The sequence below is a fragment of the Vanacampus margaritifer genome, chromosome 7, assembly GCF_051991255.1.
Source record: "Vanacampus margaritifer isolate UIUO_Vmar chromosome 7, RoL_Vmar_1.0, whole genome shotgun sequence".
In the NCBI taxonomy this organism is placed as follows: domain Eukaryota; kingdom Metazoa; phylum Chordata; class Actinopteri; order Syngnathiformes; family Syngnathidae; genus Vanacampus; species Vanacampus margaritifer.
The window spans coordinates 25,389,139-25,403,814 of NC_135438.1; the positions used below are offsets into that span (position 1 = coordinate 25,389,139).

Genomic DNA, 14,676 nt, shown 5'->3' on the forward strand with positions numbered 1-14,676 from the left:
AAGCCTAACCCTGAGCATATTGAGGCATTCCTCAGTAGCTTAAATATACCTCAGTTAATTACTGAATATAAAGATATGTTAGATGCGCCAATTACTATAAACGAGTTGTACAGTGCTCTAAATAGTATGCCTAATGGCAAAGCACCTGGCCCGGATGGTTATCCGGCTATATTTTTTAAGCACTTCTAGTTAATGCTTGCTCCACTATTCTTAAGAGTAGTAACAGAAATTAAAACTAATGGTTACATAGGCTCACACATGAATACAGCAGCAATTAAACTTTTATTAAAGCCAGAAAAAGACCCCATTCTTCCATCAAGTTACCGTCCGATTTCACTAATTAACACTGATATTGAAATCATCACTAAGGCTTTCACATCTAGACTAGAAACAGTAATCTCGACAATCATTCATAGCGACCAAACAGGCTTTATTAAAGATCGTCACTCTACTTGTAATATTAGGAGGCTCTTTAACCTTATTAGCATGTCACAGCGGCATGATAAAAAGGCAGTTATTGTATCATTGGATGCAGAAAAAGCTTTCGACAAAGTTAACTGGTCCTTCCTCTTTGCTGTTTTAAATAAATTTGGATTTGGGAAGTCATTTATTCACTGGGTTTCAGTATTATATGATTCTCCTAAAGCTATAGTTACTACTAATGGGATTATTTCTCAGAGTTTTACTCTACAGAGAGGCACAAGACAGGGATGCCCACTGTCCCCTTCATTATTTGCAATATTAATCGAGCCACTTGCATTAGCCATACGCCAGGAAAGAAAGATTCAAGAAATTCACTCTGGGGTAACAGAACATAAAATTAATCTATATGCCGATGATATTTTACTTTATTTAGAAAAGCCTGCTATTTCGTTAGGGGGAGTATTTAACTTAATAATTAAATTCTCAAAGTTGTCAGATTATTCTATTAACTGGACAGAATCAACACTTCTACCTATTACAGAAAATTCATGGAACCCTGCAAGCCAGGACCCACACTACTCATTTCCTATAGGTAATTTAAAATACTTAGGCATACAAATCTCACCTAAATTAACTGATTTAATTCATTTAAACTTTACTCCACTTCTGGATAGCATTTATAGTGACTTGGAGCAATGGAATAAAAAACTGAATTTTTTTACATTATCTGCAAGTTAAAAGTATGATAAAGAAACAAATTTCAACACTTCGGGGTACGCTCCAACCTCCTGTTTTAGCTAAAGATATTACCAAGCTTTCTCCGACAACAACAAAAAAACTCTCAAAAATATATAAGTTACTTTCATATACTGATAAAATGTTTTTTATCCATCTCGAAATGGGAGACAGACTTGTCTATAGCTCCGGAATCTGACTTTTGGATTCAAGTTTGTGAAAACGTATTTAATATGATAAAACATACTAATTTACAACTTATCCAATATAAAATTATTCATAGAACAAACATTACTCAATATATGATGAAGAAAATGGGACTCTCAGACTCCGACATTTGTCTCCAATGTTTACAAAACACTACAGACACTTATTTTCATGCGTTATGGTTATGTACTCCGGTTATGTATTTCTGGACTAAAGTCTTAGAAAAACTTTCCGATATCTTGGACTGTAGGACACCTTTATCTCCAAACTTGTGTTTGCTAGGTGACCTAACAACAACTGACTTACCACGTAAACAATTTCAATCTACACTTGTAGCCCTTACTATCACAAAAAAAACAATTCTTGTTAACTGGAAAAATAAACAAACTCTGAATATAAACCAATGGTCTAACCTCCTCATAAATCACATTTTAATGTAAAAAATATCTGCCTCAAATAAAAACCAAATATCAAAATTTATAGAAACATGGTCTACGTATATAGAATATTTTAACCTTATTCTGGTTACTTAATTCTGCCTGTTAGCGAGAGCCACCACATCGTGAAAACTTACATTGATGTTTCTGTATTTGGAAATTTGTAACTAATGGTTGTGTTTTTATAGTCAGGAACCCAGTTGCTGCCAACAGGATCGAGCCTCCAATGGGCACTAAGGGTTAATATTCGGATTCACTGACTCCCAGTGGGTTAATTCTATAGGTGCTGTCCCCCCCTGGCTGGGCGTGGGCGGGTCTGCCCCTCTGTTGGCTGCTGGGTGCGCCTTGGCCGTTCCCTGGGTCTCTTGGGGGGTGTTGCGGGGCTCTCCCTGGTGTCTGGGGCGGCGCCGCTCAGGCGCGGTCCGTCGCTCTGGGCCCGGCGACGCGGTTCGGGGCCTGTGGGCTGCCGGGGTGCCCCGTGGTTCCCTCTCCCCTCCCCTTTCCTCCCCCTTGTTGTCTCTCCCTCTTCGCCTCTCCCCGCCCGTCCTCCGCCTCCCTGTCCCTTCTCCCTCGTCACCCTTCCTCCTCCTCTCCCCCCCTCTCTGCGGCCCTGCCGCTGCCCCTTGCCCTTCTTGTCGTCTCCTTCCCCCGTCCTTTCCCCCTCCTCTGTCCGCCTTCCTCCCCCTCTCCTGGGCCAGGGGCTTCATCCGTGGCCCGGGTCTCGGCGCTCCGGGGGCCGGGAAGGTCGGGTGGGTTGGTGTTGTGCCCGCCCCGCTCCGGTGGACCTCCTGGCACCTCGAGCAAGCCCTATCGCCCCGCCGGGCTGGTCCTATATGCCCGCCGGGGTCCCGGGGGTGGGTGGGGGTTTGGTGGGTGGGTGCGCCTCCTGCCCCCGCCCGGTTGGCGGGGGCCCCGCTGGTCGCGCCTCTTAACTCACTGCACTAGTTTTGCACAATACACTTTTATAGACATATAGGGCACATAACACACTTGGGGGGGGGCGGCGGGGGGGTAGGGTGGAAATACCCTCTTCGCCCTACAACTGCCCTCCAATTTTAATGCACCACACAACTGTGTGTGTGGGGGGTGGGGGGTGTCTGGGGGTTTGGGGGCCTGGGGGCGGCTGGGGCTGGGTCGGGGTGGATGGCGGGCGGAGGGTTTGTGGGGGGGAGCGGGGGCTGTGGACCGGTGGGGTGCCTGGCGGGCCTGCAGTGCCCCGTCCTGCTGCGTTGGGTTGGGGGCGCCGGCCGTGTTGGGCGCTCCTGCTCCTGGGTTTGCTCTCCGGCCGGGGCCCGGGGGTCGTCCTTTGGCGCTGCCGCGGCCTGGGGGGCCCTGAGGTGTTGCGCTTGCTCTGTCTTGGCAGGGGTCGACGGCTCCCCTGTTTGGTGGAGATTTTCATGCATGCCAGATCCACCACACCAGCATCTATCGAAACTCAGACACAATCTGCTTCTTCCTCAGGTCATTGAATCGGTGGAGGCTGGTGTCTGTGGATCTCACTCTGCTTCGTCTGTCCTTCTTTCCTTTCCTCAGTCTCTCCTTTGGTCTCTTGAGGTCTCCCTGATTTGTTGGAATTTAGATGCTTCTGGGGTTGATGAAGGACTCTGGTTGGTGGCCCGGTGGGTGGTGTCTGGTCGGTGCTGGATTTCACTTTCCTTTCTTTTCTTTGGTCCTTCCTCAGGTCTCCTGACGGCCTCACGACTCTGGCTGAAGTGTTCGGTTTCGGTGAACGGTATGGGATTTTTTAATAGGTTTTAGGAGAACTAATGAATACACACACACTCAGACGCACGCACACACGCACGCACACACGCCCATACACATACTCACCCACATACAAAAAAATATATATATATAAAATAAAAAAATAAAAAAAAGGAATTATGATGACATGTCAAATCAGTAAAATTACCGAATGAACAATACTGAGCTCTCCAGAAAAAAAGGAAAAAAAGATAGAGCCCTGCTTTCTTCATTTTTTTTTTTAGTACTACGATTTCTTGCTTATATGCTCTTAGGGTTATGGTTAGCCTGGTAATGCCGAGATAGCAGTAAATCTTTAGTGGCAAAACAATATGCAAACTTCATGATAAGACACAGAAAGGGATGAAAGGACCAAACAGAGTCCATCCATCCATCCATCCATCATCTGGATCGCTGATCCATTCAAGGCAAATTATCTACTGCCTTCTGAATGTCTTCCTCATTCGCTCGGGCTACGCGCGAGTGCTGGAGGATATACCAGCCATCTTCGGGCGGTAGGAGACCTGCCCGATGTCATTTTATATAAACATGGGTTCCCCAGGTGGCAGGAATTATGTTATATATATATTTTATATATATATATATATATATATATATATATATATATATATATATATATATATATATACACTCCAGCACTCGCGTAGCGTATATATATATAATAAGTTATATATAAATATAACATATTATAGAGACTGCATTGTAGCAATGTCAGTGCCTCCTAAGAGAATCTTCTCCAAAACAGGGCAGGTTTTCCAACAAAAGAAACCGGATCAGCTCTTCAAAGCTGATGTACTTAACTATACAAAAGTTATTTGGGTGCTGTTCCCCCCTTTTGTATTACCTATTGTAATTTATGTTTTGTTGTGTGTGTATGTGTGTGTGTTTGAGAGATTCAAGGCCAAATGCACTAAGAATGTGCTGCGTCCGCTGACAGCATCAAAAATTGCTCCACATATGCACCCGCAACTTGCTCACTGCTGGCGACCTATTCACTAAGCCGCGAATATTACTCTAATGATATACCGGCGCAAACATGTCCACAAAGTTTGACAGTGTGACAATGACAACATCATTTGTTCATTCATTTAATGTCCATAAAATACAAATTATTGGTACGATAATTTTTTATATTTTCAGAGATTGGCATGGGCATACAGTAGAGATGGATTTTCATATAGCATAATGTAGTGCCAATGCATCACGTGAAAATGACCGCAAAATAGCACCCTCCCCCCACTGCAATCGCTGATCAGCATGGGGTTACATCATTGGTTTTGGGCTGAGGAAAAAAGTAGACAAAGTCAATTGTGTCGAACACAAAAATTGGTCAACGCAAAAATGCATGCGTCAAAGCTAAAACATATTTGCGGCACCTGGAAGTTGCCGGAACCAATATTTCGTGTTCCCGCACAGACACTTATTGATGACGGACTCCGCTGGCATTCACCACTACTAACTAAGATGCTTCTTAGGGTTTCTTTGTGGTCTCTTTAGACAGAAAAGGGAGAAAATTAGCATCGCTACATGTATGATGTTTGTAACAAAACAATCCGCTTTAAAATCGCTAAATAAATAAAAAGGTTCTAATAAATTTATTGGAGTCAAACACACATAACATGGCGGCCCTATGTGCAACAGCAACAGAAAGGCGGTATCTACTATAGCACAGAGCAAGACTCACTCCTCCCGATACGGCGACTCCTCCAAATTGTTTTTTTTTCACTCCTACAAGTAGCGTGCAGGCTAACCCCGGCATTACACCGCATGCTTGTGCGTTGCGTCTCCGCTCCGCTGCGTCTTGACTGCATGCTCCGGACACATCAATTTTATGGACAAAACTCACCGGCTGCGCACATCTGCGGTCCGGCAGCTCTGTCGCCAACAACTTACCGCCATGTCTTGTGTGATCCACCTCCATTATAAATCTTTCCTCGTTCTTTTTTTGCTGCAGTGAATTAAGCGTTAATTAAGCATTATGACATTTTGCTGACATGATTGCGAAATAAGATCTGGCGAGTATTTTATTCTAAAAAGTAACCAGAATTTTTTATCTTTAAACTGCGTCGGTCTTCCTGTCCCGCTTGATGTGTTCTGTGCTAGTTTTCCATTTGACGGATGCCGACAGATGCGTCGTCCGGCAAAAATAGAAAATAGGTGCGCCGCAGTCGATCCGCTGCGCATACGCAGCAGCTGTAATTTGAACAAGCTGATAGAATGGAAACAAATCGGCTGCGCCGTAAGAGTGCGGTGTAATCCTGGGGTTAGCCATTCAGCATTTGCCATAAGGACTATTACTACGGTTTTACGCCACCAAATGTGCAATAACCGAGCCAAATTAAACCAGTTGGCCACTATGCAATTAACAACAGACGCAAGGGAATTTGCAAACGCGGACGCTGGCGAACCTTGGAAACTAACTCACTTTGCAATACTATTGGCTAGGTTAGCATTTGTGAGAAGCATTATCAAGTACGAAGCCACAATAGCGAGCACTCATGACGTTTATGGATTTAAAATGGGATGGAACCAAAGAAAAACACCAGGGTGGCGGCGTGGGACCCTGGAGCATATAAAGTAAGTTATTTGAGAAACCTTTCTGTGCGGTACCGTTAGTATGCTGCATCAATGGCCATTGTAGGCTTCGACAACTCAGAAAACATATGATGAAGATGAAGCGCTACTTAAGTGCACTCCATTTACCATTTAATATTTTAATCAAATTGGATATGTTGGACTATGAAGTGATTTTCAGGAAAAGTCAATAATTTGGCTTAGTCTGAAAAGGGCTAGACCGGACGGACACTTGCTAAAAACAGTGTGGACAGTCAACCACAAAAATCGTAATCTGATTGGAATCAGATATGCCTGCAGTCTGAACGCTGCCTTTGGACGCTAGGAATGGTTTGCTCCACTTACAGGAGGAATTCCTCATTCTAACAGATCTCCTGCGGCATAGTCCGGCTGACTCATCCTCAGCATCAACCTCATCATCAACGTCATCATCATCATTCAAATGAAGATGTTCTTGTTCTGCATTAAAATCACCACTGGTTAAAGAAAATTTGGTCCCAACGAGACACTTTTTGGGGACTTTTTGAAACGTTCAAAACAAGCAATGTCCTCTTGTTTAGTCCTTTATTGTATAAACAACCAGCCTATATTTCCAGTAAAGCTTAGATTAAAGTACCATATTTTTTAGGGATGTAAGGATCACATTTTTTTACACCCGAGTTTCCTGATTTTGAGGACCTGCCGACACCGAGTCCCGATCCGACACTGGGGACTCCAAAAAAAAAAACAGTCAGTACTGAGTTCTGACTGGTTTTCTGAGTCCGCCGCACCCCAATAAAACAAAACTGCACCTTTCAGAATGGCCTTTTACTTTCGGCAGTCTAAGGCACACCTGTGCACTAATCATGGTGTCTAAACAACAAAATTGTTAGTGTTAGAATCAATACTCTCAGTGTTAAATCTAACACTAGAAAAGTGTTTATATGTGTTTACACCAATGAGTGTAAATCTGACACTTTTCAAAGTGTTAATTTTTTCACACTTAACCAGTGTTATTCCACTACTGTATAATGTTAAAAATCTACACTGGTAAACACAAAGTAGTGTTGAAAGTACTGTACACTAGTGTTTGTGTTAAACATTTACTTCTGCCAAACTACACTTTACTCTGGTGTTTAAACACATATGGGCGTATTGCACTAGTGTCAGTGTTGAAAATTTAACACAAACTACACTTTACTCTGCTTAATAGTACTTGATTTATATTGCGTTTTTCCTCCTTACATGGCCCTCAACGCACTTCAGATTTTGACAACTGTTGACATGGCATCAGGAGCAACTAGGGGTTCGGTATCTTGCTCAAGAATACTTTGACATATTCACACTGGCCAGAGATCGAACCCATGCTTTCAGGGTCGGGAGATGACCATTCTACCACTGAGCCACCTCGCCCCAAATGCAACAACTGGATGCATCGCTATTTAAATGTCAACAGTGCGGTGGAAATTTGGAAGTTTTCTCCTTCACCGGAAACGAGGGTGTGGTCAATTTAACACTCATGGTCGTACTATTCAGGTTACACCCAACATCCACTCCAACATTCAAGGAAATTTACACTGACAGTGTAACTTTTTATCCTAACAGTGTTAGAATAACACTGCTTACTGAGTATTTGATCGAACACTGGAAATTTAACACTGACCGATTTGCTGTGTAATCAGCATCTTGATATGGCACGCCTGTGAGGTGGGATGGATTATCTTGGCAAAAGAGAAGAGCTCACTATCACATTTAGACTGGTTTGTGAACAATATTTGAGAGAAATGGTGATATTGTGTGGAAGAAGTTTAAGATCTTTGAGTTCATCTCATAAAAAATGGGAGCAAAAACAAAAGTGTTGCATTTATAATTTTGTTATGTACTGTATATATATATATATAGTATGAGTATAAATATATATGTATATGTATTTATATATATATGTCACTCCAGAGTATTAATTCCGTTTTTGGGGGGAAAATGTATTTTACAAAAAGCTTAATTTTATTGGGTGTTCTACTAAGTATACAAAATATATATTTTATGAACTAATAAAAAAAAGAACATTGTCACAAATTTCATGCACTTTTAAGGAAAACTGCTATATTAAGATATGTACAGTAGGTCTTTCTTTTAAATTATTATCTTGTCTTTTTTTCAAAATGTTATGAATCAATAGAACTAGTGCTTTCAATAATTGGTATTGGTGATGAAGAAAAAATGTGTACCGTATTTTCACGACCATAAATTAGGTGCATTTAAAAGTCTTAAATTTTCTCAAAAATCAACAGTGGGCCTAATAATGAGGTGTGCCTTTTGTGTGCAGCGAGTTCCAAAATATGTAAATGTTAAGCGACTTCGATAAGTGCTCTGCTTGACTGACTGTGTGGGAACATGTACCGCTGAGACATCGCTTTTATACAGGAAAAGCAGACATAAGTGAAGACAGGTAGGAATGAGAAGACTCAGCTGAAAGAACACGGCATGCGGCACGCCAACCCAGTAGAGCCGGTGTTGTGCCAAAACTTACCCCCGTAATAAATTTATCCCCCTGCCACGGGATCTTATAACTTTTACCGCAGAAAAGCGGAGATTCTTTGAAAATGTTCCTTGTAAACAAGTATTTAAACTTTGAACATCTGGAACAAAGCCGAAAAACAATAACATTCAGTCGTCTGAGCTTTTTCTTAGATTTCTGAAATTTCCTACTATGTGCGTGGTCACTGAATGCACCTGGAGTCCACTGAAGAATGCAAGCGAGTGCTTGCTTTTCTTTTGTTTCCCTGCGAAAAAAACCTTGTTTCTATGTTTTTATTGAAAAACATGCGTTGTACCCGCGGATAATTTTTTTTTACGGGGGTTAAGTAAGTATACTTTGGCACAACACCGCACAACAACAAGAGTAACTCTGACAATGACAAGAGGGAATCTGGCGTGTTTGATGGAGAACTTGCCCAGCTGTTCATTTCGGATACAGAAGATGAGGACTTTGAAGGATTTGTGGATGAGGATTAATCAAAAGTATTGTGAGTACATTGTTAAATACTTTAATAAAGTACAACCGAACTGTGTTAGCGTGAAAGCATGCTACCGTATTTTTAAGCTAGCGAATGTTTTACCATGCCTGCGCCCAATAATAAAGTGTGCCTTATGGTCGTGAAAATACAGTACTCTTCCTGGTATCGATCTGAAAAAAAGCGGTATTAAACATCCCTATTTATCACCAATGAGGTCGAGATGCTAATCATGGAACACTAAAGATAACAGCAGAATACTGAGAAGCCATGCTAACTTATGAGCTAACTTTAGTTGTGAAATACCTGAATAAGTATGCTTTAAACAGAAGTCTGGCTGGAATCTGTTATAGCAGAGAATAACCAACTATGGAACAGTTAATTACTATTTATTAATTACTGTCTAGACAGAAAATAATACAACAACTACACAATAAGCACACAGGACAGGTCCAAAAACTGGTAAAAAAAAAATATATATATATATATATTTTTAAATGTGAACGCATTTGTCACCAAGGAGGGAAAACTAAAATACATTCACATGTAGTATATTAAAGATTTATATTTAGTATATTAAATATTCATGATTTAAACAATGTTATTGCTGAATTTAAAACATAATTTTGTAGAGCTGGGCAAAAAAAATAATCGAATAATCAATATCGAATCGATTTTCTTTTTTGACCCTGATATCGATTGATAAAACCATGAATCAATTATTTAATATCTCTTTTTTCCCATAAAATAAATAAAATAGAATCGAATTTTAAAGCCTATTTCTTGTATCTTTATGTTTTCTTTAAATGTATTGCTCACATGAATTTAAAAGTATTTTCTTACATGTATGAAAGACGTGACCTATTGCACTTTAAGACCATTCGGAATCTTTATTTACAATTATTGAATTAGAATTATGGAAATATTTTCTTCTCATCCTTGCTGATGTCAATGTTTATGTAACACTTAAGTGATTATAACACGTGTTAATTTAATTAATAAAGTAAATCATTTAACCAGTTACTGCCTCCGCAAAATTTAATTTGGAATTTGTTTGTGGCGTTTTTAATCATGCCCTCGATCTTTAAGAAGAATTGATGTTCCATAATGAATCTATATCGATTGAATTGAAGCGGATCAAATCGAATCGAGAAAAATTTTAATCGAATCAAACTGAAGTCTTGTGAAGTTGTGAATTGAAATCGAATTGATTGAGGAAATCGGAAATCAATACCCAACCCTAGAATTTTGCGAGCTGCACAATATATGCTCTCCAAATTACCTTATTTTTCTTTTTGCTTCTGAGATGTCGTCATCTTATATATTTTACTGAACCTAACTTTGCTTAAAGGTGCATTTCCAGAGTTTGTCACTTTTTTAGTCACGACTGCAACCTCTGGCGTAACTGCAGCCTTTGTGTCAAGCTCGTGCAAGGCGCCACTCCATACTATTCGGGGCAAACACTCGACACTGAAGGGACGATACAAGCTGATGGGGCAGCCGCAGCTTATAAATCAGGTAGGTCTCTTTGTACTCTTCTGGGCATTGGTGGAGCATGAATAATGTGGAAAAAAAATTATATTAACATTTGAAACTTCACAATGCACCTGTATAAGGACTATAACTTGTTCAGAAATACTTCTATTACAATTTTTACACTTATATTTAGAGTTATTGTTGCTGTGAAGGATAAGATAAGACAACATTTATAAGGCCAACAATGGGGATATTTGCAATTATTTCAACTATTCATTCTATAGCTTTATAAATTTTAGGCCATGACGACCAGTCCTGCATTTATGTCTATGTTACTGTACGTAATTTTCAGCCATTATTTTACCCTCTGTTCCTGTATTTTTGCTGCATTTCTCCATAATATTGAAATCATTTTTATTTCAATTACAACTTCAGTTTTCAAATATACACGTGGTTGCTCTATGTTGTTTAAAGCATGTTCCAGGGAGCTGAGCAACATATTCTGCCTAGTCTGCCTCAGTTGTTACAGTTTCTCTGTAATTAAAAGACCCTTATCATGCAAACAAACAACCCAGACAACACTATTGACCAGTTTTCATTGAACGATGTTGTTTAGGCTCTGTTTTGAAATCCCTGTCATTTCACATCGATTGCGACAATGGAGGAGACTCAGTGAATGCCCTCAACACTGGTGAACAGCTTCCCAAAATTACCTTGGTTGTCCATGCCCAGCGCACTGAACAATAATCTTTCAACATTACGCTCCACCAGAAAGACACAGAGGGCTTCAGATTTGTCAGAAGCAGACCCACAAACAGAGGTGAGTTAGTCAGTGGAAACTGGATAAAACATGCACGTTGGAGGATAGAGCCCAAACCTCTCCCTTTGGGCAAATTCTTACCTAATATTGAATATACATATACTGTCAGATTGAATTGTGCTGGTGGTCTTGGATAGTAGCGTACATGTACTCATGAATTTCATACATTTGCACAATGCATAATATACAGATTATGTGAAATGTTTATATATATATATATATGACCAATAACTGAACAGGGGATCTCATTTTCTCATGCTATTTTGAAATGATTTAAATTTGAATTTTAATTCCATTTAAAATTTTAAAAAATCAATGCGTTTAGCTGAATCCCTCGTGTAAGAAAGCGTGCACACATTTGACTAATTTTGACAAGGTATGTAAATTTATGAGGACAACTGTATTTTGAAACAATTTGAAGGTTACACGAGGAAAATGAGCAGAGTTTGTAGCTTGTCTCGAGTTGAGGCGTGGAACGGCGTAACTTTAGCAAAATTTACTATTTATTTTTGTGACCTCTTACCTGAGAAACAGCGACAGTCTCCAGACGAGTAAGAAGACACCAGCAGAGTAGTTCTTCCTACGCATCTCTCCACCGACGTTCGGACGGACCCGTCCTGTCTCCTCGAGCTTTAGGAGCTTTCAGCACCGCAAACACAGCTAGTGCTCTTCCTGCTCTAATTCAACAGCGCTCAAAACATGCCGGAGACTCCCCAAATTACATGATTCTCTTATTTCACATCAACGAATGACATAACATATAAATTGCACATGACGCAAAAAATAGAGTCTCGGCTAACAAAAACAGGTGAACTCGAAAATGAAGGACCAGAGCGCGCCAGCTGTTCAAGCTCAGCTCTGCGCTCGTGCAGTGCCCCAGCGTAAGCACAGGGGCACAGAGAGGTCCGCCTACATCATCGGATGATTGACAGTCAAAGGAACCAATCCCCTTGTCTCGTTTCCCCAAACTGAATAGCATCTGAAATTACAAACTCAGCGAACTGCATCTAATTCAAGAGTCAGTACACACCGATGCATCGTCTACTCAGTATGCGTCCCTGTAGCTCTCCATCCGGCTGCTGACATCTTCCTCCTGTTCTTTCCATTTGTTTCTTCCTCCATCTGGCTCAAGCACACTTTCTCATTATGCTCTGCTGGGCAGAATTACATGGAGACGCATGTGGTTGATATTCCCTGTCGTAAAGTAACCGAAGTTTATGCAAGTTTGCCATATGTGGCCAAAGTGTGCGTGGGGAGAGAGGATAGGTTGATTGAAATGACGCTTACAGACACAATTATGCAAAACTATACTTAATTTTTAGATAATAGCTTCATCTTCTTATTTCTACAAATGCTATTTACCCTATATTTCATATACCCTAGAAAAAGTTTAAAAGTACATACTCTGAAATGTGCTCAAGTAAAAAAGTAAAAATTAAATTTTACTGTCAATTCATAGTAGACATTAGACTTAAAGTGACAGTGTGTAGAATTTTCAATGTACATTTTTATGCTAATAATATAGCTGTTACGATACGATACGATACGATATACTTTTATTTTCCCCGTGGGGAACTTTTTCCTGGACTCCGTCCAGCTGCAGTTTACAGTAAGGAAAAAACAACAGAATAGAAAGAGATAAAATCAAAATTAAATAAGAAGTGCAGTTATATATTATATTATATCAGTTATAACAACCAATAAAACATAATAAAACAATACTGCGTTTACATATATTAACAACAAATTGTAAAAACATTGAAAATGAAAGCACTTTTAATTCATTTAAATTTTTCTCCACTTCTGCATAACATTCATAGTGACTTGGAACGCTGGAATAATCTTCCTATTTCTTTAATAGGACGAATAGCCACCGTTAAAATGAAAGTTTTACCTAAAATAAACTATTTTTTCTCAATGATTCCATTTAAACCTACGGCTAAATGGTTCCAGTTGTTGGACTCAGCCGTTACAAAATTTTACTGGAAAAAAAGAAAAGCAAAGATTAGTCTATCTACTCTTCAGAAAAGTAAATCCAAAGGTGGCCTAGAGGCACCAAATTTTATGTACTACTATATAGCTAACCAGCTACAATATATCGTTCTATGGGCACAACCCAACAGAGATACTAACTGTTGGCTGGAACTAGAACAGAAGGATTGTAATAACCTCAGACTTCTAGATTTACTCTTTATTACAACATCGATTAAGCGACATAATTGTTTTAAAAACCCAATGATCTCCGCCACCCTGACTGCTTGGTGGAAGGCATTAGAAATTACAAAAGCCCAAGTGGAGCCCTGTGGGCTTTCTCCCCTATGGCATAACCCTGACTTTCGAATTAACAACCAAACGTTTTATTTAGGTGTGTGGGAGCAGAAAGGAATCACACATCTTCACCATCTCTTCTCAGATAATATGTTTATATCATATACATCTTTGCTCCAAAAATACAAAATAACAAACGGAAATTTTTTACATTATCTGCAAGTTAAAAATATGATAAAGAAACAAATTCCAACACTTCAGGGTACGCTCCAACCGCCTGGCTTAGCTAAAGATATTACCAAGCTTTCTCCGACAACAACAAAAAAACTTTCAAAAATATATAAGTTACTTTCATATACGGATAAAATGTCTTTACCCATCTTAAAATGGGAGACAGACTTGTCTATAGCTCCGGAATCTGACTTTTGGATTCAAGTTTGTGAAAATGCATTTAAAATGACAAAACACACAAATTTACAACTTATCCAATACAAAATAATCCATAGAACATACATTACTCAATATATGATGAAGAAAATGGGCCTCTCCGACTCCGACATTTGTCTCCAGTGTTTACAAAACACTACAGACACTTATTTTCATGCTTTATGGTTATGCACCCCGGTTAGGTATTTCTGGACTAAAGTCTTAGAAAAACTTTCCGCTATCTTGGACTATAGGATACCTTTATCTCCAAACTTGTGTTTGCTAGGTGACCTAACAACAACTGACCTACCACATAAACAATTTCAATCTACACTTGTAGCCCTTACTATCGCTAAAAAAACAATTCTTGTTAACTGGAAAAATAAACAAACTCTGAATATCGACCAATGGTCTAACCTCCTCATAAATCACATTTTAATGGAAAAAATATCGGCCTCAAATAAAAAACAAATATCAAAATTCATAGAAATATGGTCTACGTATATAGAATATTTTAACCTAATTCTGGTTATTTAATTCTGCCTGTTAGCGA

At 39.7% G+C, this 14,676-nt stretch overlaps 2 protein-coding genes across 5 annotated transcripts in view; one reads left to right on the plus strand and one right to left on the minus strand.

The window, feature by feature from the left end:
- The window catches only part of glra3 (glycine receptor, alpha 3), a 118,449-nt gene extending 106,053 nt beyond the window's left edge, over positions 1-12,396 (minus strand). Inside the window, exon 1 of one of the 2 annotated variants that reach the window (XM_077570637.1) lies at positions 11,953-12,396. In XM_077570637.1, the coding sequence (XP_077426763.1) occupies positions 11,953-12,017 (65 nt within the window). In that variant the 5' untranslated portion in view covers positions 12,018-12,396. The remainder of the gene's footprint in view (positions 1-11,952) is intronic. The other variant, XM_077570640.1, reaches the window with a different exon arrangement.
- LOC144055037 (docking protein 1-like) overlaps positions 10,598-14,676 on the plus strand; it is a 36,021-nt gene continuing 31,942 nt past the window's right edge. For 2 of the 3 annotated variants that reach the window (XM_077570632.1, XM_077570634.1), the window contains exons 1-2: positions 10,599-10,651; positions 11,226-11,429. In XM_077570632.1, the coding sequence (XP_077426758.1) occupies positions 11,286-11,429 (144 nt within the window). In that variant the 5' untranslated portion in view covers positions 10,599-10,651; positions 11,226-11,285. Of the gene's footprint in view, positions 10,652-11,225; positions 11,430-14,676 lie in introns of all 3 variants that reach the window. The other variant, XM_077570633.1, reaches the window with a different exon arrangement.